The sequence below is a fragment of the Dipodomys spectabilis genome, unplaced genomic scaffold, assembly GCF_019054845.1.
Source record: "Dipodomys spectabilis isolate Male_0828 unplaced genomic scaffold, ASM1905484v1 ptg000178l, whole genome shotgun sequence".
Lineage (NCBI taxonomy): Eukaryota > Metazoa > Chordata > Mammalia > Rodentia > Heteromyidae > Dipodomys > Dipodomys spectabilis.
The window spans coordinates 13,752,523-13,774,370 of NW_024870855.1; the positions used below are offsets into that span (position 1 = coordinate 13,752,523).

Genomic DNA, 21,848 nt, shown 5'->3' on the forward strand with positions numbered 1-21,848 from the left:
CCAGGCAATGGTGGCTCATGCCTATAATCCTAGTGACTCAGGAGGCTGAGATCTGAGGATTGAGGTTTGAAGCCAACCAAAGTGGGAAAGCCTGTGAGACTTCTATCTCCAATTAACCACCTGAAAACTGGAACTGTGGCCCAAAGTGGAAGAGCACCAGCCTTGAACATTAAAGCTCAAGGACAACACCCAGGCCTGAGTTTAAGCCCCACAACTGACCAAAAAAAAAAGGTTAAGACTCTAAGAAGATGGTTTCATAAAGATGGGGGAGGTTTCCTGGGGTGCAGACAATGTTCTATTTCCACCTACAGAAGATAGTTGCACAGCTATTCACTTTGCAACTATTTTCTTGTTTTATAAGTTTAGTTACATACATGTAACTAAAAAAGTCTTAATGACATTATATTTGATTGATAGAATTCTGTCAAAGTGTTTTCCCAGTGTTCACTATTTAAAGTTTCTTTGTGTGCTGGTCCTGGGACTTAAACTCTGGGCCTAGGCACTGTCTGTAAATTTCTTTAGCTACAGCTCCACTTCCGTGTGTGTGTGTGTGTGTGTGTGTGTGTGTGTGTTTAATTGCAGAGTATCTCACGGGTTTTCTTACCCTGGCTGGCTCTGAACCCCAATCCGCAGATCTTAGCCTTCTGACTAGCTAGGTTTCCAGGCATGAGACACAGGTACCTGGCCACTAGTTAAGTGTTACCACTAAATCTAGTCCCATTTTCTTCATCTATTTCTTTTCAACTATATTTCATAACCTAAGTTTAAAGAATATATTAGGCATGGTTGTAAATGCAAATCTCAATAAATGGAAACAAAGTTTGAGGGAAACAGTGTAATGATAAATCCAGAAAATGAATTTTATCATTTTAAATGCTTAAAAGCAAAACATCAACAACAACAACAACAAAACCTTTAAAGCTTCCAGTATCTTGAAATTTGAAACAAGATGTAATGGAACACAAAAATTGATAGAAAATTTAAGAATTAATAGACAATGGTTTAAGGAGCAGCATTTACTGAACTTTGGGCTCAATCAATAATTCTGCTCAAAGATATTAGCAATTATACTTGCAATGGATACAGAACATTGTCCAGAAATCTGGATGGAAATATTTGTAAAAAAGTCCAGATGCTACAGAAAAAAGTACCAAAGGTGTGAAAAAAAAAAATTTCTCCTTTGCACTCCAACTTTTCTACCTTCACCTTACTCCCCTAGAAAAAAAGAGAAAAGGAGCCAGGCACTGGTGGCTCACACCTGTAATCCTACTCAGGAGGCTGAGATCTGAGGATCATGGTTCAAAGCCAGTCCAGGCAGGTACATTCATGAGACTCTTCTCCAAAAAAACACTAGAAAACCAAAAGTGGCACTGTGGCTCAAGTGGTAGTGCACTAGCCTTGAGCTTAAGAGCTGAGGGACAGTGCCCAGGCCAAGAGTTCAAGCCCCATGACCAACAAAAAAAAGGGGGGGTAGGGGAGGGAAGATCCAAGAAAAGTATCACTATGAAACAAACAAATAGCTGGGAAGGTGGCTCACTGGTAGAGCACTTGCCTTGCATGCCTGAAGCCCTGGGTTCGATTCCTCAGCACCACATAAGCAAAAAGAAAAAAGCCGGAAGTGGCGCTGTGGCTCAAGTGGTAGAGCGCTAGCCTTGAGCTGAAGAGCTGAGAGACAGTGCCCAGGCCCAGAGTTCAGGCCCCACGAGCAGACCCCCCCCAAAAAAAGAGCATTAAGAAACACACAAATAATGGATCCCTCATGTGACAAAGCATGCAAGGACAGGAGGACCCCAGAACTAAACTTTTATCAGTCTATATACACAAGGCAACAATGAAAACCTGGGAACAACAGAGTCTACAAAGTTTTCATCAAAATAGGAGAGACTAAAAAAATTCTCACTAGATCAAAAATTTTGTAACTCATATAAATACTTACCATTAAATTACTGGCTCCAGAAGAAGAGGTAGCAGAGTAGAAAATTTTAAAAAAAGAAAGAAAGAAATCCCAATCAATACTAAGTACAAAAAGTGACAACTCAATATCAAATCTAGAGAGGCCCAGAATAAAACAGCAAACTGAAAATGTAAAGCTAAGCAGCCAACTTTCTAGCAGTATAAACAGTTTCTGAATGCTTCTTTTTGCTTTATTTCTCCTTTATTCATGTCAATATAGAGCTATTTAACAGGTATTCCAAAAGCAGACTTGGGAAGGCAAAGAAGGGAAGGCCTGTAATTGTAAATATAACAGGTTCCACTAAGTTAGAGGTCCAAGAATCTATAAATTTGTAAAATTTTGTAACTAAATTCTATAGCATTTGAGCTATCCACTATTTTCAGAAAATCTTGTCTACATATAGCATCCTTGCAGCTAAAAAATAGCTGTTTAATATTTAAGTGAGATGGCTTTATTATTTGCTGATATACCTGACACCTAACCTTTATACGGGAAAAGAAGGAGAAAGAGGGAGGGAAATGAGGAAGGGAGGGGAGGCAGAAAGACTAGTCAATCTGTAGATAGAACATACCATTTCGATAATAAAGACTTTTATTTACATTTGAAAAGTTTTACTATAAACTAACATTTTGCCAAATGCTGTATTAGTTCATCTAATTTTCAAAACTACTGAGAGGTTGGTATTATTATCACTTTAAGTGCTGCCATGATGCAACAGGTGAAAAATCCCTTACTTCATGACATATCACAAAATGTGGGTACATTAAAAGATACCAAAATAAAATAACCTTGAGTCAGTAATGGTGTCACATGACTATAATCTCAATAGGAGACTGAAGCAGAAGGACTGAGAATTCCAAATCAGGTGGGGTTACAACAGGAAGATCCTACTTCAAAAATAAACAAACAGGGCTGGGAAGGTGGCTCAGTGGTAGAGTGCTTGCCTTGGACGTATGAGGCCCTAGTTTTGATTCCTCAGTACCACATAAGCAGAAAAAGCCAGGAGTAGTGCTGTGGGGCTCAAGTGGTAGAGTGCTAGCTTAAAGCTGAATAGCTCAGGGACAGCGCCCAGGCCTGACTCCACGACTGACAAAAAATAAATTAAAAAAATAAAAAAATAAACAGATAAATAAAAAGTGGAACATAAATGAATTATGTGTTTAGGCTAGGTTTCTTTCCTCTATCTGTAAGGTACCACTGTGTGTGTGTGTGTGTGTGTGTGTGTGTGTTTGTGTGTGTGTGCGTGTGTGTGTATGTGTGTGTACATCCTAGAATATCTAAATTTCAAAACACACTAGTCCCACTGTGTGTGTGTGTACATCCTAAAATATCTAAATTTCCAAAACACACTAGTCTCAAGCATTTCAAAAAAGATGCTCAACCTGTAAGGACAAGGGACTAGGATGTAAGTTTTGAGTACTTACTACTTTTGGTTTTTGTTTTAAATACAACTCCCCCCGGCCCCCGCCCCCATACAGAGATTTGAACTTACTGCTTTGTGCTCAGCACTTGAGCCACAACTCCAGCCCAGCTTCTTACTTATTTTGGAGATGGAGTTTCTTAGACTTTTCTGCTGGGACTGGCTTCAACCCTCAATCTTCCAGGTCTTTGTCTCCTGAGTTGCTAACATTGTAGGCATGAACCAATGCTTTGGGAGGGTGTGTGGGTTTTTTTTTTTTTTGGAGGGGGGGGAGTGGGGGGTAGGCCAGTCCAGGGCCTCAACACTGTTCCTGAGCCTGTTTGTGCTCAAGGCTAGTGCTCTACCACTTGAGCCACAGCACCACTTCTGACTTTTTCTGAGTAGTTTACTGGAGAACTGTGATTCTCAGAACTCAGGCTCCTGAGTAGTTAGGATTACAGGTGTGAGCCACTGGTGCCCGGCTTAAAATTTTAATGATAGCTGTTAACAGCTGGCTTACTGAAGTCTGAAAATTCTATCAATTCCAAGCAGAGCTGTCCTAGCACACTACCAGTACCTGAACCTCATCCTTTCTCATTTATCATTTTTTCTATTTTTGCGGCATTTGTAAGTCATGTTTTCCTCACTCTGATGTCTTAATTTCATCTAAGATTAAAAGTCCTTCAACTCTTGCTGTTCAAACAAGGCCCAACTTAATAATAATAAAGCTGGTAGCATCCATTCATATTTTTTCTTATTTCTCTCAGGAAAATAAAAGCAATGACCAGTAAATTTGATGCAAATATACTTCCTTCTGCCTATTCTCTCAAAATGAGTTTTTCTGCCTGACATACATCTTTTTAAGGTTTTCTATAGTTTACATTTACACCAGTACTATTATAAGTGTATTATTTGGGATATGTCACTATTTTTCTGCTAACCTAACAACCATAAAGTGCTATTATACTTTAGTTTGCATTTCCCTGGAAGAAAATCTGGCAAAAGTATTGAATTTTAATAATAAAGAAAGCTGTTCTAAGGATATAGTGAAATAGGTACTTGAATTACCTGCTAAATAGAAACAATTCAAAATTCAAGATTAAAAAACAAATCATATCTGGGTGCCAATGGCTCATGCCTGTAATTCTAGCTACTCAGAAGGTTGAGTTCTGAGGATCAGGGTACAAAGCCAGCCTGGGCAGAAAAGCCCATGAGACTCTTACCTCCAATAAACTACTCAGAAAAAGCCAGAAATGGTGCTGTGGCTCAAGTGTTAGAGCACCAGCCTTGCGCACAGACAGGCTCAGGAACATTACCCATGTCCTGTGTTCAAGCTCCAAAACTGGCACACCCGTTCTCCCCCCAAAAAAGTCTTAAAAACATTAATGAAGTAGCAAGAAATTATGAATTCTTAGATTAGAAAAGAGAAGACTAGAAACCTACACAGATGAAATGAATTTTAGTAGAAAGCTTTTGCCTTCAGTAGGATGTTCTCAAAGGGTTGCAACCTTCAAAGTAAACTAGAAAGAACGGCCCTTTCTTACAACTACCACAACCATCCAGGCAAATTCAAGGAAAATTTGTTCAAGGTTGACACTTGGTAGGGAAAATCACCAGGAGAATTTGGAACTAACAGTCAGAGTATCTGTGGCCTTTGTATTCTCAAGTTCATAATTCCTTCGGTAGTTTTTTTTTTTTTAATTGTGAACATACCGTACAGAGGGGTTACAATTACACGGGCAAGGAAATGAGTACATTTCTTATCAAGCATTGTTGCCTCCTCCTTTGTTTCCCCTTCCCACCCCCCACCCTCGCCTCCCCCGCCCCAAAATTGAAAAGTTTGTTTTTTGTCATAACGTCTTGTACATCTCATTGTTGCAATGGGTCCACCTGTATCCCTATTTAAACAACTGGTTTTTTCCCTTCCCCACCACAAATTATACCAACATCAAATTCAGTGAAAACAGGGGTTATACTGTGGGGGAGGGACATACAAAGCAACAAAGAAATCATCTTATAAATATGTTAGAAACAATAGCAAGAAATAAAAAAACATCTGAATCCTTATCTTGGGGTTCATTTCCCCTTAGCATCAACTTATCTGACCATTTCTGCTTGTCTCAAACATACACTAGTTATTCCAAATAAGGGAAACCATGAGTCCTGTTTCTTTGGGCCTGGCTTACTTCACTTAATATAATTTTTTCCAAATCTTTCCATTTTCTAACAAAGAGGCAATGTCATTCTTTCTGATGGAGGCGTAGAATTCCATTGTGTATATATACCACATTTTCTTGATCCATTCATCTACTGAGGGGCATCTGGGTTGAGTCCATATCTTAGCTATGGTAAATAACGTTGCAATAAACATAGTTGTGCTGGTAGCTTTAGTATGGTCTTGTTTGTGATCATTTGGGTAAATGCCCAAAAGTGGGATTGCTGGGTCATATGGGAGCTCTATGTGGAGTCTTTTTTTTTGGGGGGGGGGGGTTCTGGTCGTGGGGCCAGAACTCTGGGCCTGGGCGCTGTCCCTCAGCTCTTCAGCTCAAGGCTAGCGCTCTACCACTTGAGCCACAGCACCACTTCCAGTTTTTTTCTTTTTGCTTATGTGGTGCTGAGGAATCGAACCCAAGGCCTCATGCATGCAAGGCAAGCGCTCTACCACTGAGCCACCTTCCCAGCCCCATCTATGTGGAGTCTTTTAAGGAACCTCCATACTACTTTCCAAAGTTACACTCCCACCAACAATGCAGTAAGGTTCCCTCTGTCCACATCCCCTCCAGCATCTGTTATTAGAGTTCTTGATTATAGCCATTGTAACTGGGGTGAGGTGGTATCTCAATGTTTTAATCTGCATTTCTTTTATGGCTAGGGAGGTTGAGCATTTCGGAGCATTTCTTCATGTGTTTGTTGGCCATCCTTCTTTCCTCTTCAGAGAAGTTTCTCTTTAACTCTTTAGCCCACTTATTTATTGGGCAGTTGTTTCTTTGAGGATTTGTTGTTGGGGATTTAATTTTTTGAGTTCCAGGTATATTTTAGATATAAGACCCTCGTCCATTGTATGTCTAGTGAAGATCTTCTCCCAATCCGTGGGCTTTCTATTGATCTTGCTAGCTATGTCATTTGCCATGCAGAAGCTCTGAAATTTCATGCAATCCCATTTGTCCAACCTTTCTTAGAATCCCACGGATTCCACTTCCAAATTACTCAAGCTGAATCAAAACTTTGGCAAAGTAGCAGGGTATAACTTTAACCCTCAAAAATCAATGGCTTGGGCTGGAAAGGTGGCTCAGTGGTAGAGTGCTTGCCCTGCATGCCTGAGGCCATGGGTTCGATTCCCCAGCACCACATAAGCAAAAAGAAGAAAGCCGGAAGTGGCGCTGTGGCTCAAGTGGTAGAGCGCTAGCCTTGAGCTGAAGAGCTGAGGAACAGCGCCCAGGCCCAGAGTTCAGGCCCCACGACCGGACTCCCCCCCAAAATAGAAAATCAATGGCTTTTCTGTATCCCAACAATTAAAAGAGTGTGGCTGAAATCAGGAAAGCAACTCCATTCATAATAGTGCCACAAAAAATAAAATACCTAGGAATTAACTTAACCAAAGAAGTGAAGGACCTCTATGATGAAAAGTTTAAAAACCTGAAAAAGGAAATCAAAACAGAACTTAGAAAGTGGAAAAAGTTCCCATGCTGTGGATTGGAAGGATCAACAACGTGAAAATGGCAATACTTCACAAGTCTATCTACAAATTCAATGCCATACCTATCAATATTCCAACCTCACTCTTAAAGAAAATAGAAGAGGCAATCCAAAAATTCATATGGAACAATAAAAGACCTCGAATAGCAAAAACGATCCTTAACAGAAAGAACAGTGCTGGAGGAATATCAACCAAATTTCAAACTCTACTACAAAGCCATAGTAATCAAAACAGCTTGGTATTGGCACAAGAACAGACCTCAGGACCAATGGAATAGAACTGAAAACCCAGAAATGAACCCACAGACCTATAACCATCTAATCTTCCATAAGGGAGCTAAAAAAAAATAGAATGGAAGACAACCTCTTCAGTAAACGGTGCTGGCAAAATTGGTTAATCACTTGTAGAAAACTACTAGTTATATATCACCCTGCACCAGAATCAACTCCAAATGGATCGAAAACCTCTGAGACAAAGCAGACACTCTGAAAACATTACAGGATGGAATAGGAGAAAGCCTAGGTCTCCTTGGCAGAGGCTGAAATTTTCTTAAGAGACCCAGAAACACAACAAATCAAAGAAAGATTGGACAAATAGGTTTCTTGGGTAGTTTTAAAACCACCAAGCTGATAAAGCTTCCATACTTGGGCATCTTCCAGAATCATGCGGGGATCTATTAAAGGATAGACTGGTACTGCCCCCTCTCTGACACTAAGATTTCAGTAAGTCCAGGTTGTGTTCAATAATCTGTATAACAAGCTGCCAGGAGATGTTGATGCTGCTAATCTCTGGGACTACACTGTGCCAGAACCACTAATGTACTGATACAAATAGCTAAGGCTTCTAGGAAAACATTTCACAATTAGGACAGCACTGCAGATCAGAAGTTCATAAATGGTGTTGGGATAAGTGGCTATTGACATGGAAAAAAAACCAAGCTGAATCCTATACCTATTACAAAAATCATATACAAAGATATACCATACACAAAAATCAACTCCAGGAGGATTAACAAATGCTGTCACTGTAGTTATTTGAAGAGTAAACCTTTAAAGAATAGAAGGGAAACATTTAAAGAATAGAAAAAGTGAAAAGTATGTTGAATAAAGGACCATGTCCATAAGTGTCCACTGGAAATGACATACTTGAGACTTGCTTTGATTAAAATATCTCGGAAAAAAGGCGGGGGGGGGGGGGGGGATGGGGGGGAGATAATACAAATATGGCAAACAACTTAATTAATGCTGCAAAGTGTAATAAATGTTTTCTACACAATTTCACTACCTTTGTGCCTATTCCTTGTAAGCAAAAAATAAACACAACCCAGTTAAGATACCTGGAACATATATAACTTAGAAGAAAAGTGCAAATTATACAGAGAATCATGAACTACTAAAAATAAATAAATAAAAATACAAAAGATACAGGTTCAAGTGAAGAGCACCAGCACTGATTGAAAAAGCACAAGGTTCTGAATTCCAGCCTCAGTAATTGCACAAAAAACAATTACCACTCAACCCAGAATGCCCCTGTTGGAAATTTATCCTATACAGATAACAGTGTATGAACAAGGAATTTTGTTTGTGGTAGCCAATATTGATAAATAATTATAGTTGATAAGTTGTTCAATACCTCTACTATGAAATATCATGTAGCCATTAAGAAGAATTACAAAGCCAGACATCTGTGGTTCACACATGTAATCCTAGCTATTCAGTAGACTGAGATCTGAGGGTCACAATTCAAAACCAGCCCAGGCAGGACTTCCATGAAAACTCTTATCTCCACTAAAAATTACCAAAAAAAAAAAAAAAGTTGGAAGTAGAACTCAAGTGGTAGAGTGCTAGCCTTGAGCACAAAAGTTCAGGGACAGGGCCCAGACCCAGATCCAGAATTCAAGCCCCAGGACTTGGGGGGGGAAGGGAGGAGGAATTGTAAGTATTCTACTTAAAGAATTTCTCACAATATTTTAAGTGAGAAAAATAAGATGCTGACAAATCCTATTTCTATATAAAAACTATGTATTTGAATGCTATTATATCCATGTACATACTGCACAAAGGATCAAGTTTATCCAGCAGATGAATAAAAAAATCAAAATGCAATTATGCATTATGTGTGTAAAGAAATATGCTGAAGGGTTACCAGATGTCAATAGTATTTTTCCTAGGGAATAGATTTTCAGGTAATTTTCATTTATGGGCTACCTCAAGATTTTACAATACCATAAATTATTTTGTGGTTAGCAAGCACCAAGATTAAATTACTGCCAAAGTATTTTTGGGGCTGTAGAATATGTAACATCAATGCAGACACAGCCCCGGGTAAATCAGATTATAAACTGATTCACAGCAAGCCATGCACTGCACCATCCCTGAGTAACTTCTGTAACTTGTGTGCCACATCTGTGCTCTTCACAAGTAATGTGCACACAAATCACAGAACATTTCTGAAATGCAGGCTATTTCCCTGAGTGTGAGTTATGATTTGAGATTCTGTATTTCCAACCAGCTTTCAAATGAAGGTAACACCACTTTATTCATTTGATCTTGATTAGTAAAGTAGTGAGTACTTGGAATGTACAGGCCCTGTACTGTACATATGGTTATCACTTCATCCTTATTACAGCCTTTTAGAAGAGAAATATGTTACCATTTCCACCTACAGTTGACTCAACTGAAGCTCACAGGAACAGAAGAAAAATGTGTCAGAAGGAAATAATACTACCAATGGTAATTTGGTTAATGACACCTCACCCCCAATCTAGGCTTTTTCTGAGCAATGCAATTATTTCCTACTTTTGTCCTTGAATCAGGATCTTGCTATGTAGCCCTGGCTGATCTTGAACTCAGCTTCCCAAGTGTTGGGCTTACTTATAGACCTGTACCACCACACTTGTCTTTCCTACTTTTAAGATAGCTTATTTGGGGAGAAAACACTAAGATTAGAGTGTATAAGGAAAGTTCTAAAAGCTTACGCCTCAAGCCAAATAAAACCTGAGTCACATAAGGAAGAAAGTAGGAGTTGGAGAAATAACAGCAACTTGTTAGAAATGCAAATTCTCGGATTCTACTCCAAATTTACTGACAAGACACACTAGAAGAGGCCCAGCTCTGACAGTCATGACCAGTAAAGGTAGAGCAATGACCTCCTTGATCAAGATGCATTGTACTCATAAACTGACATTTTGAATTGAAACCACTTCATACAACTAAGGTAATTTTTCAATGTTTGAGAGCTGAAATACCAAAGTAGAATGAGAGAGCAAGAGAGGGAGAGGAGGAGGGAAGAAGGGAAGGAGGAATCAAGTGACTGTACAATTAATTTGGGAAATACTGGATTAAAATGAGTTACCAAATGACAAGACTTGTAATAAGTTATACATTTGCTTGGCTACCAAAAGCTTCCTTCCAGGGGACTCTAATGAGACCAACAGACTACAACATAAACTTGCAGTGATATCCCAGATAGATTTTTGTTCCTTGATAGTTTTAATGAACAGAGCTGGGCTCAGTTAAGAGCTGACTATAAATTTAAGGCCTGAACTGGGAGAGCAAGGAAGAGGTGGCATCATCCAAAAGAAAATGTACTGACTTATGTAACTGTAACCCCTCTGTATATCACCTTTATAATAATAACAATTAAAAAATTAAAAAGCAAAAAAAAAAAAAAAATCTGAGGCCTGGAAGCATTAGTAGTGTTATCTTCTTGTCTTTGTGAATATACATACACAGGATTTGGAAACAAAATTAAACACATACCATTTTTTATTGTTTCTTTTTGTTTTGTTTTGCTAGTACTGGGTTTGAACTCAAAGGCTCAAGCATGAGAGGCAGGGCTTTTACTATTTGAGTCACACTTCTCAGTCCTGAAATTATTTCTTTTCAATGCTCTATGCATTACAGTACACCTGCTCAAGGGTCATTAGCCGTTTTCTTCATCTTTACATTCCAATACCAAAAAGCACACTTAACCAATTGCAGCACTGATTGGACAAAGCAACAAAGCATAAGCCAGATAGGTAGACTGCAACATTCATGTCTCCTCCATGCTCAATTTTAAGTGAGCTAAACTCATAAAAGAATAGCTAGGCTCTGTACTATGTTTGCTTGTCACAGTCCTCTATCCCACATTCATATGCAGAGTTAGGAATATTTTTTTCCCAGCCTTTGCTACACAGAATTTTTTTTAAGTAAGCGAACACATAGCTAAAGAATAAATATACTTGGTGGGATGGTAGACCATTTGGTCTTGAACAGACTTTTTTTTTTAATGGAGAAAACTTGTCAGACCTCTCAAATTCCTCTAGAGCACACCTGACTTAAGGATAAAAACTGCTTTCTGAACCAACACCAAGGAATGAAGGTGACAGAACTAGTTTATTACTCCTCTGAGGGTGTGGGGGAAGTGAAACTACTTTCTTCTAAGAACAAGTAGTAGCATGCCTTCTACCAGTTTCCTTCTGACTTTTTATAAGTGGACATACTTCTCTAGATTGTTACTTTCATATATTTTTGTTTGGCTGGGGTTTTATGTACATGTGTGTGCCAATACTGAGGTTTGAACTCAGGGCCTGCACACTGGCCTTTTTTTTTTTTTCGGGGGGGGGGGGTCTGGTCTTGGGGCCTGAACTCTGGTCCTGGGCGCTGTCCCTCAGCTCTTCAGCTCAAGGCTAGCGCTCTACCACTTGAGCCACAGTGCCACTTCTTCCTTTTTTTTTTTTTTTTAAACTAAAAGTTGTACTCTTACTATGTGAGCCTCAGTACTACTTCTGGCTTTTTGGTAGTTTATTGTTGATGATGCTCACATACTTTCCTGCCTGGGCTGACTTCTAGCATCTCAGCTTCCTAAGTAGCTAGGATTACAGGTATAAATCACCAGTGACAGCATTTTTTTTTTTTAATGGGCTAATACTTGCACTATGCCTTGGTCTTTTTCTTAGGCATTTTTCTGATAGGATCTTCATTTTTGCCCAGAGTTTGCTATGGATCACAACCCTCCTATTTAAAAGCCTCCCAGGGAGCTGGGATGACATGTGTACATAACTATATGTCTCTATTACTGGATAAAATAGGTTCTCGTTAGCTGTTTTGCCAGAGCTGGCCTTGAACCATGATTCTTCTCATCTTTACCTCCTGCTTAGCTGAGATTATAGGCATTAGCCACCATGCTAGCTAGAAGTGAGGTTTTTGAACTCAGGGCTTTGCACTTGTCATAAGTGCATTCTATCTCATGAGCCACACTTCAGTCTGTTTCCTACATGTAATTACCTTTGGGGGGGGGGGTATTATTGCCTACAATTGTATATTTAAACCCAAGACATGGATTTTTTTTTGAAAAAAGCTTTATTATAATTCACCCAGGACACTGAAGCCCCAACATATGTAAAATGAAAGGTCATAAAGCTAGTCTGATTGACTTTAAAGTAGATTGCTCTTACTATCTATCAGTCCTTCTTCTTCTTCTTTTTTGTCAGTTATGGGGCTTGAACTCTGGGCCTGGGCTCTGTCCCTCAGCTCTTCAGTTCAAGGCTAGCGCTCTACCACTTGAGCCACAGCACCACTCCCGGCTTTTTCTGCTTATGTGGTGCTAGAGGAATCGAACCCAAGGCCTCATGTATGCGAGGCAAGCACTTTACAATTGAGCCACCTTCCCAGCCCCTATCAGTCCCTCTTCTAAATATACTTAGTACATAAAAAGTGAGTGTAGCTAACCATGTCCCAGATTATTTTAAGGACTTTGAGTCAATATACTTTTTTCAAGTTTTCAAATAAGCATTCTCTTCCCCACAGATATTTTTAAAATCAGGCCTTCCTCAAATGAAGACCAGGAGACCAGCGCAGCACCTTCCCCTGCTCAACCATCTCTGTGGAATTCACACAGTTGGTACAGTCTGTCATCTCGTATCACAGCCAGCCATTAAGGCTCTCTTTTTTCTAGTTTTAAGTTTCAGCCCAGCTGAAACAGCCCAGCTGTTTTTCAGATCACAATTAGGTTGTACACAAAACCCGGTATCTTTAACTCATTTATATTTCCTAAGCTTCTAAATGAAAACAGAAGGCATACTACAGAAAGAAAACTGTGTAACTAGCCATTGATTACCCAATTTTGAAAGAATTAAGTCCAAAATTCATGAATCTTTATCTTTGTTCAACTATGTTTCTACATTCTTTGGGCAAGTGGAACTTTCTCCCATACTTAGAAACACTGGCCCTAAAAATAAAGTTCCCTGAACTCTGTTCTTTCTCTGAGGATTTACAATTTACAAATAAATCAACTACTGTGCTGCTGCAGTAGCCACTACCTAAAATATTCAATATCATTCAAAACTTCTACTAATCAAATTTAAAATGACAAAGTCAAAATTGCATGTGAAATTTTAGCTGAATTGGTCTAAGAGGTATTATTCTTGAGACTACAGTTAAACATGTTGGATTTAGTGCTCACAAATTAGTGTACAGTGTCTCTGTACAGTGACTGGTGAAGGGGTAGATATTCAAAAGTTATACTATGGCAGGCAGAATGGCCTCCCAAATATCCCTATGTGCTAATTCTTGGAACCATTTTATGTTACAAAAGAAAGGGTAATTAAGGTGGAAGATGGAATTAGTTTGCTTAATCAGTTGCTCTTAAAATAGATTATCCTAGATTATCTGCATAAACCTAATGCAATCACAAGGGTCCTTAAAATGTAGGAAAGTCTGGCAGAGGAGTTAAAGCCAATGGCAGTGTGAAAAAAACACTTGACCCAATGTTGCTATCATGAAGACTGAACACGGCCATAAGCCAAGAAATTCAGGTGGCCTCTAGAATCAGGCAGGGTAAGTAAACAGGCTCTTTCCTGAAATCTCCAGAAGCAGCCTAACAACGACTTCATTTTAGTTCAGAGAGTCAGTCTACTGTAAGCTTTTTACCTCTAGCACTATGGTCATGTGATCTGAAGCCACTACACTTACAGCGATTTGTTATAAGCATCTGTAGGAAACGTAATACCCATGGGGGAAAGAAAAGAAAAAAAGCTTTGATCAGTCAGATTTCCCAAAGTGGGCACTGGTGACTCACACCTATAATCTTAGCTACTCAGAAGGCTGAGATAGGAGCACTGAGGTTCAAAGTTAACCCACACAACAAAGTCCACGAGTCTCCCATCTTCAATTAACCACCAAAAAGTTAGAAGTGGAACTAAGGCTCAAGTGACAGCCTTGAGCAAAAGAGCTAAGGGAAAATGCCCAGACCCTGATTTCAAGCCTCTCCTCACCCACCCCCCTCCAAAAAAATATCCCTTAATCCTGGTTAGAGTTGTATAGAGCTGAAAGGCTGGGCACTAAAAAAAGGTTCTCATCCAGATACAGCTATGAATTCTATGGTGCCTCCTGGCCTGATCAGCACCCTGCTTTAAAGCACAGCTGCATAAAACGCTGAACTCTATATAACCCTTCAATATCTGACCCAGTTTTCTAAGTGCACATCACTTCCCCATGTACCCAACAACCTAGACATATTTAACTTTGTAGTATACAATATCAAGATCCTAGGCTTTTGTGGAGTTTTCTGAAGGGTGTTCTACCTACCCTTCTAAAAATTCTCAACATTTCAACATAGTTCAAATGTCATTTCCTCCATGAAACAGCCTAACAGTGGAAATATTTCACTAAACAGTGTATGAGCATGCTAGTACTGGGATTTGAACTCAAGGCCTGGGTGCTGTCTCTGAGCTTTTCTGCTCAAAACTGTAGCTAACCACTTGAGCCACACCTACACTTTTGGCTTTTTGGTAGTTATCGGGAGGTAAGAATTTCTCAGACTTCTGCCTAGGCAGGCTCTGAACTGTGATTTAGACCCTAGCCTCCATTAGCCTCCCAATAAGTAAGATTACAGGTGTGAGTCACTGTTGCCTGCTTGTTTTCATTAAGCATTTTGTTTAAATTACAATTATTTACTAACTAAACTTCAGGGTGAACTAATATTTTAATCTTGCCAATATTCTCTCCCTTGAGTGTGAACTAGGATCTGAAGTGTTTCTAACAAATGAAATACAGAATAGGCAAAGTGCTGGGTTTAACCATCACATAACACGGGCTTAGGCCCATGTTGCTAGTCTTGCTTTTGCTGGCTTAAAAGCTGCTATTAACCTAAGCACCACATCACAAGGAAATAATTCTTCCAAACAACCTGAGAGTTTGGAGGCAGATTCTTCCCCAGCTGAATGAGTCTCTAGAAAATGATGCAGTAACCCTGTCTAACACCTTATAGTTTCACAAAGAACCTATCTATGCTGTTTCCCATCCTCCTGACCCCAAGATACAAACAAATGTGTGCTCCTTTAAGTAAATTAAATTTCTAGCCATTTGTTAATGAGCAGTATAGAGCTAAAAATATTTCAGAACCCTTTGTTCACACAAAGGGTTATGTTTTCTTCAACTTCTAAATATATAAATGCAAAACTAGTTAAGTACACGCAAAATTAAAAGGCTTACAGTTCAGTTAAGTAATAGTGCTTAGGAATATTTAAACAATGATGTAAATCTCTTCTGCCACTGAACTCCTCCTCAAACCCTCCAATCAAATAAAAAGCATCTGGGAGTAGAGCAAATTATAATACCCCATGTTTTGGCACTTGATAGAAAAAGTAATGACTAAACACAGTTCAGTAATGATTGAGATCATCTAAGCCAGAAAACCTCACATCTGTGCTTAAAATTGATAGAATAAATTTTCCTAGAAACACATATAATTAGTTACAAGAAGCACCTGAATTACAATTCAACTACTGAAATCTCATGGACAAATCACCTAAGCAAACTCAAAACAATTTGGAGCCAAAAGCAGCGTATTACTATAGGCTATCTTAAAATAATTCACTTTACACTTTGACTACCAGACTCCCAGATTTATTACACAAGTCCACACAGTTTTTCTAGAAATAATCTCCATTAACATTGGCATACTTTTAGTTTAATTTAGCTCATCCTTGCTGCATCATGAAGGATTTTGCTACTCCCATCCACTACTTTTATAAACATTAACAGTGGAAGAAAATAAACACAAAGCTAAGCAAATTCTAAGATATCACATTAAGACTTAAATACTAGACTATACATTTAAATACCAGTTTTACCTGCTGAAATACTTTTTTAAGAAGGGAGCAAGAGATAAGGGACAATGACAGAGCCTAGGTGAGGTTGTTTGGGATTCTATACATGTGTGGAAACGTTGCAAGAAACCCTCTGGGAAGACTAATGTATGCTAATAAAAATAAAGATAAGTTTTTAAACAAAGCTGATGGATAGTATGAGGAGTAATCACAACAAGGCTTCTGTTCAGTTAACAAGGCTTCTCTAGTCTGGAAAGAGTAACAAAACCCTGAAGACCTACTTCATCTAAAATGCCTATTAAAATTCTAATCATATTCTGATGCCCAGAAAGTCTGTTCAAACTGAAATATCTCAATTAGGCGTCTCTCTTCCAATTCTCTACAAGACTGTATACAGGCTGGGTGCTGGTGTAATCCTAAAGAGGCTGAGATCTGAGGATCATGGTTCAAAGCCAGCCAGGACATGAAAGGCCATGAGAATCTTATCTTCAATTAACTGCTACAAGTGGGGCTGTAGCTCAAAGTGGTAAAGAACTAGCATTGAGTGAAAGAGCTCAGGCCCTGAAAGCCCAAGCCCCAAGATGGACCAAAAACAAAAAAAACAAAAAAGTAGTACTGTGTAGGTCTTCATTTTCTACAACCTACATGACAGCCTACAAAGAACACTTTTTAATCTTACTAGGAAACAGTAATAACGGTTTTATAAAATCACCTTAGGAATGTCCCACCAATTCAGAAATACTCATTTTCTCAACTTTCAGATTTAGACCATTACATGTGCTTATTTGTACAACTAAATAAATGTATTAATATTGCAATACATAATAAAAATGAGGCTGAAGTGAAGTGTAATCAAATCTAACTTTTAAAATAAGATCCATCATCTAGCTCCCTAAGTCTCAAAATGATGATTAACATTTACTGTATTCCTGAAAAATCCATCCACTGAAATAAAAGGTCAAATCTCATTAAGGCAATGTTACTAAGAGGTAAGTTTTTACTCAGTTCTATTCCATGTCTCTGTCTCAACAAGGATTTGAAGTCATGTCACTTTACTCTAATTCTCTCAGGGAAGAACAGGTAATTGTTCTCATCTTTGTCTAGTCTTTGTTAATGAAAGTTTCTTACATAAATCAGTGAATGTTTTCTTGAGACAAAACTGGATTTATTCTAAATACAACAGAGGAAAAGCTAAATTTCGTGGCACATATGAACTTAAGACAACAATGCTCTATTCTCTACAGAGACATGTTCCAGCAACTGTCACTTGCTCATTTACTATATGATTAATATGAATATCAACTGTTTGCCTCTAGTTTAGACAGGGTGTATTTGCTTTTAACAAAGTAAAGCCATACGAATATACTGACTCTTGTGGAAGAGAATTATCAGCCCTTAAAAAAAAAAAATAGGGAGCTGGGAAGGTGGCTCAGTGGTAGAGCGCTTGCCTTGCATGCATGAGGCCCTGGGTTCGATGCCTCAACCCCACCTAAGCAAAAAAAAAGCTGGAAGTGGCGCTGTGGCTCAAGTGGTAGAGCGCCAGCCTTGAGCTGAAGAGTTGAGGGACAGTGCCCAGGCTCAGAGTTCAGGCCCCACAACTGGACCCCCCACCCCCCCAAAAAAAAATATAGTATTGGGGCTGGGAAGGTGGCTCAGTGGTAGAGCGCTTGCCTTGCATGTCTGAGGCCGTGGGTTCAATTCCTCAGCACCACATAAGAAAAAAGAAAAAAGCTGGAAGTGGCCCTGTGGCTCAAGTGGTAGAGCGCTAGCCTTGAGCTGAAGAGCTGAGGGACAGCGTCCAGGCCCAAAGTTCAGGCCCCTCGACCGCCCCCCCCCCCAAAAAAAATAGTACTATGACCTCTCTGTACACTACCTTTATAAAAACAAAAATAATAATAGTAAATAATAGTAAATGCAGCAGTGGTACTCACTGGACATCATGTTGAAAATACTACTTGTGGGTGGGATTGCAAGGGAAGGGGTGACATTGTCTAAAAAGAAATGCACTTTTTGCCTGACTTATATCATTACAACCTCGCTCTACATCACTTTTGTAATAACAATACAAATATTTAAAAAGTAATAAACATTAACTGTTAATTTAGCAAAGCTTTTTTCTATCCCCTCTAGCAACTTCTACATAGTCCTACTTCTCATGATCATAACTGATAAAGGAAAACTTTTTAGATAGTATTTTAAAAACCACTTATTCTTGCACCAAATCTTAAATGTTCTTTGGCAACCATTTCACAGCATCTTCAACTGTGTTGTGATCAAATCACAGAAAAAGGTATCCTAGATTTTTCCTCAAAAACAGATTTTTAAAAGATACTCAATTTTAGGAAACGTCCATATTTTTATTTATATAGCAAAGATTACTATAAAACAAGCCATTAAAATAAGGCAGCTAAAGCTGATGTGCCTCCCCTACAGAATGTGCAAAACAGCATTAAAAAGATGAGAAAAACTAAATGCAACAAACTTACACCAGTATGAACTGATAAGATAGAACATCAGAACAAAATTCCATTTTGAATACTCCACTTTGCCAACTTACTCAAAGTCCTTAAATTTATAAATACATGAAAAAAAGGGCCGTTAAAATGGAAGGATGTTTTTCTCTTTCTGTGCTCGGTTGCGAGTGTTATCTGCTACCCAAATACACAATGCAAGAGTGGAATGTTCATCCTCCATAAGTCTATTTCTCTCAGAGAAAGATGGTTTCATACACCTTGAGACACTGAGGTCGAGGTCATTTTCCTTGTTTCTACCTAAAAACACATCATTTCTTACTAAAAAAAAAAAAAATCCACTTTTCGTTACTTCCGTCAACACTGCTCTTCAAAAGAACCAGGTCACTCACTTCACCTTGTAAGCAGAGGAGTGGTCCAAAGTAAGCAGGAGTGACATAACTATTATATAAAGCAGCTCACCGGGGCTAAAACATTTTAACACACCCTCCAAGAGTGGACTCGGGGAGGTGAGCATGCTGGCTAACACTTTTCAACTACAGCTACGTGTTAAAATGAAGTGTTCAGGGTCCACCGGAGTCCCTTTAACTCCTGTCCTGTCCTCTACAGCAGCTCGCCGCCCAGTCCCTGACAAAGCACCTAAAGGAGCCCTTGTCTCCCGGCTCCCACGGCGGCTGAGACCCCACGCGGGCTCCATGTCCGCCCGGACCGAGCGCCTGCCGTGGGGCGCTGGCGGCAGCGCGGGGGGACACGCGCCCCGCTCGGGCCGGGTTCCGCCGGCCAAAGACCGGTAGAAATAAACGGGCGCCAGGGGCCACGTGCGGGGAGGGGCCGTACCTCCAAACATGTGCGGTGAGAGGTGCGCTGGGAGGGAGCCGATCACCAGGCGCGGCCCGCCGGGGCCCCCACCCGGCGGCCGGTCCTCCGGGCTGCTGTGCACCGAGTCCTGCGAACCGTAGGGGCCGCCGCCGCCGCCGGGGATGCTCACCGAGGAGTGCGCGGCGCGGGCTCCCGCAGCCCCGCTACCCGCTGCCCCGCCGAGGGAGCGACTCCGCGGGGCCGCCGCCGCCGCGCCGCCCGAAGCGCCTGAGGGGTGCGCGCCTGACTCTGGGGCCGGAAACCTGCCCGCGGCCCCGGCCCGAGCCCCGCCGGCGCCGCCGGCGGCCCCGTCAGCTCCTCCACCACTGCTGGAAGGAAGATCCGAGCCCGAGTAGGCGCGGGTGCGGCTGTTGGCGGCTGCCGGGCCGCTCTGCTTCGCGCCCATGTCCGCCCAGCCCCGGGCCGGGCCCGCGCACCGCGCCCCGGGCGCCGCGAGACGAGGGAGGGAGAGGAGGGCAGGGCCGAGGCGCCGCGGCCGGCCCACAGGGGCCCCGCACGTCCAGGCCGCCGGCGTCCGAGAGCGGTGGGCGCCCGGCTCGCGCCGGTGGCGGGAGGCGGCCTGGCGGGCTCCGGGAGGCCGCGGGCTCCGGGGGACCGGACAGGACGGGGCGCAGGAAGGAGGCCGGGCTGCGGGCGCCGCTTGCCCGTACGCGGAGGCCGCTCTGGTGGCGGTCGGCTCAGGTGGCGGCGCGGCGGCCGCTCGTTCCGGTTCTGGGGCGCCGCGACGGGCCGCTGCCGCTCTCTGCCGCCGCCGCCGCGCTGGGCGCCCCGGGCCTCGGCACCGCCTCCTCCCGGGCGGTCGCTGCCACCGCCGCCATCCTCAGGCTCCCTCGGCGGCTCGCGGGTGAGTGGGAGGCGCCCGCCCGGACTCCGCCGGGGCCGCCTTCCCTCCTCCCCGAGCCACCGGCTGTTAGAAACGGAGAAAGAGGACTCGGAGAGACAGCGCGCGCTTCCCGGCAACCGTCGCCGAGCTCAGTTGCGCGGAGGAGGGGCGATGGGGGGGGCCTCGAACCGGAAGGCCGGGAGCGGCGGCACAACCGAGTGCGCCGGGGTCGGTATGTTTGGGTCGGGCACGGGGGCCCGCCCCCTTCTCGTGAAGTCCCGCCCTCTTCCCGTGCACCGCCCTGTGGATTGGCTCCCGTCACTAATTCCCCGCCCCCTCCCCTAACACTGCCCTTTAGATTGGCTTCCGCTCCTCGGGTCCCGCCCCCTTCCGTGGACAGTCCCCCCCCCTCCTTCTGGGCCTCCCTTGGATTGGCTCCTGCTCCTATGCCCCGCCCCCACCCAACGCAGTACCACCCATCCCAGGTACTGCGGCGTGGTAGGTGCAACTACTCTGGCTCGTTGATGGACAGGTCGGTAGCTCTGCCTTGCCAGAGCTTATTCCTTCCTCTACTGCGTTGATTGGAATGACAGCGTTCCTAGCGGCACCAATCAGAAACCAGCCCCTCCTTTCACACGTGGCCTTGAGACGTAAAAGGTTTGTCACTTCACTTTTTCCTGGCTTAGGGTTATCAGGTTGCGACGTACTCGTCGTGGTCGTTGTTGGCACTCGGCGATTAAAAAAAAAATTCTGCAATGCCTTGGATAAAGGACAGCACCAGCCCAGGCGCCGGGGACTGTAATCCTACCAGTTAAGAGGCTTAGATCTGGTGATCCTGGTTCAGAACCAACCCGGGCAAGAAAATCCGTGAGACTGTTATCTCCAATTATCACCAAAAAGCCAGAAGTGACATTGTCCAAAAAGAAATGTACTCTTTACCCGACTTACATAACTGTAACCCCTCTGAACATCACCTTTATAATGACAACAACAAAAAGCCAAAAGTGGAGCTGAGTTCAATCCCCAGGATGGGGACACACACACACACACAAGCGTGCACTCAGCTAAGATGGCTGAAACCTTGAAGCCAAATTGATCCGAATTATATTTATCCAATAGAAAATAAATATCAACCCGGTCGCCTGTGGCTCACACCTGTAATACTAGCTATTCAGGAGGCTGGGATCTGATCGCGGTTCAAAGCCAACCCAGGCAGGAAACTACTAGAAAACCGGAAGTGGTGCTGTGCCTCAAACGGTACAGCACTCACCTTAAGCTGAAGAGTGTAGGGACAGTGCCCAAGCCCAGAGTTCAAACCCCATGACAAGAAGGAAGGAAGGGAAGGGAGGGAGGGAGGGAGGGAGGGAAAGAAGGAAGGAACAAAGGAAGCAGAGAGAGAGAGAGAAAGAAAGAAAGAAAGGAAGGAAGGAAGGAAAGAAAGAAAGAAAGAGAAAGAAGGAGAAAGAAAGAAAGAAAGAAAGAAAGAAAGAAAGAAAGAAAGAAAGAAAGAAAGAAAGAAAGAAAGAAAGAA

General features: G+C 42.0%; 1 protein-coding gene across 4 annotated transcripts in view; it reads right to left on the reverse strand.

Annotated features, from left to right (window-relative positions):
• Znrf2 (zinc and ring finger 2) overlaps positions 1–19,942 on the reverse strand; it is an 89,201-nt gene extending 69,259 nt beyond the window's left edge. For 3 of the 4 annotated variants that reach the window (XM_042695073.1, XM_042695072.1, XM_042695075.1), the window contains exon 1: positions 19,453–19,942. In XM_042695073.1, the coding sequence (XP_042551007.1) occupies positions 19,453–19,879 (427 nt within the window). In that variant the 5' untranslated portion in view covers positions 19,880–19,942. The remainder of the gene's footprint in view (positions 1–19,452) is intronic. The other variant, XM_042695074.1, reaches the window with a different exon arrangement.
• Between the last annotated feature and the right edge of the window lie 1,906 nt (positions 19,943–21,848).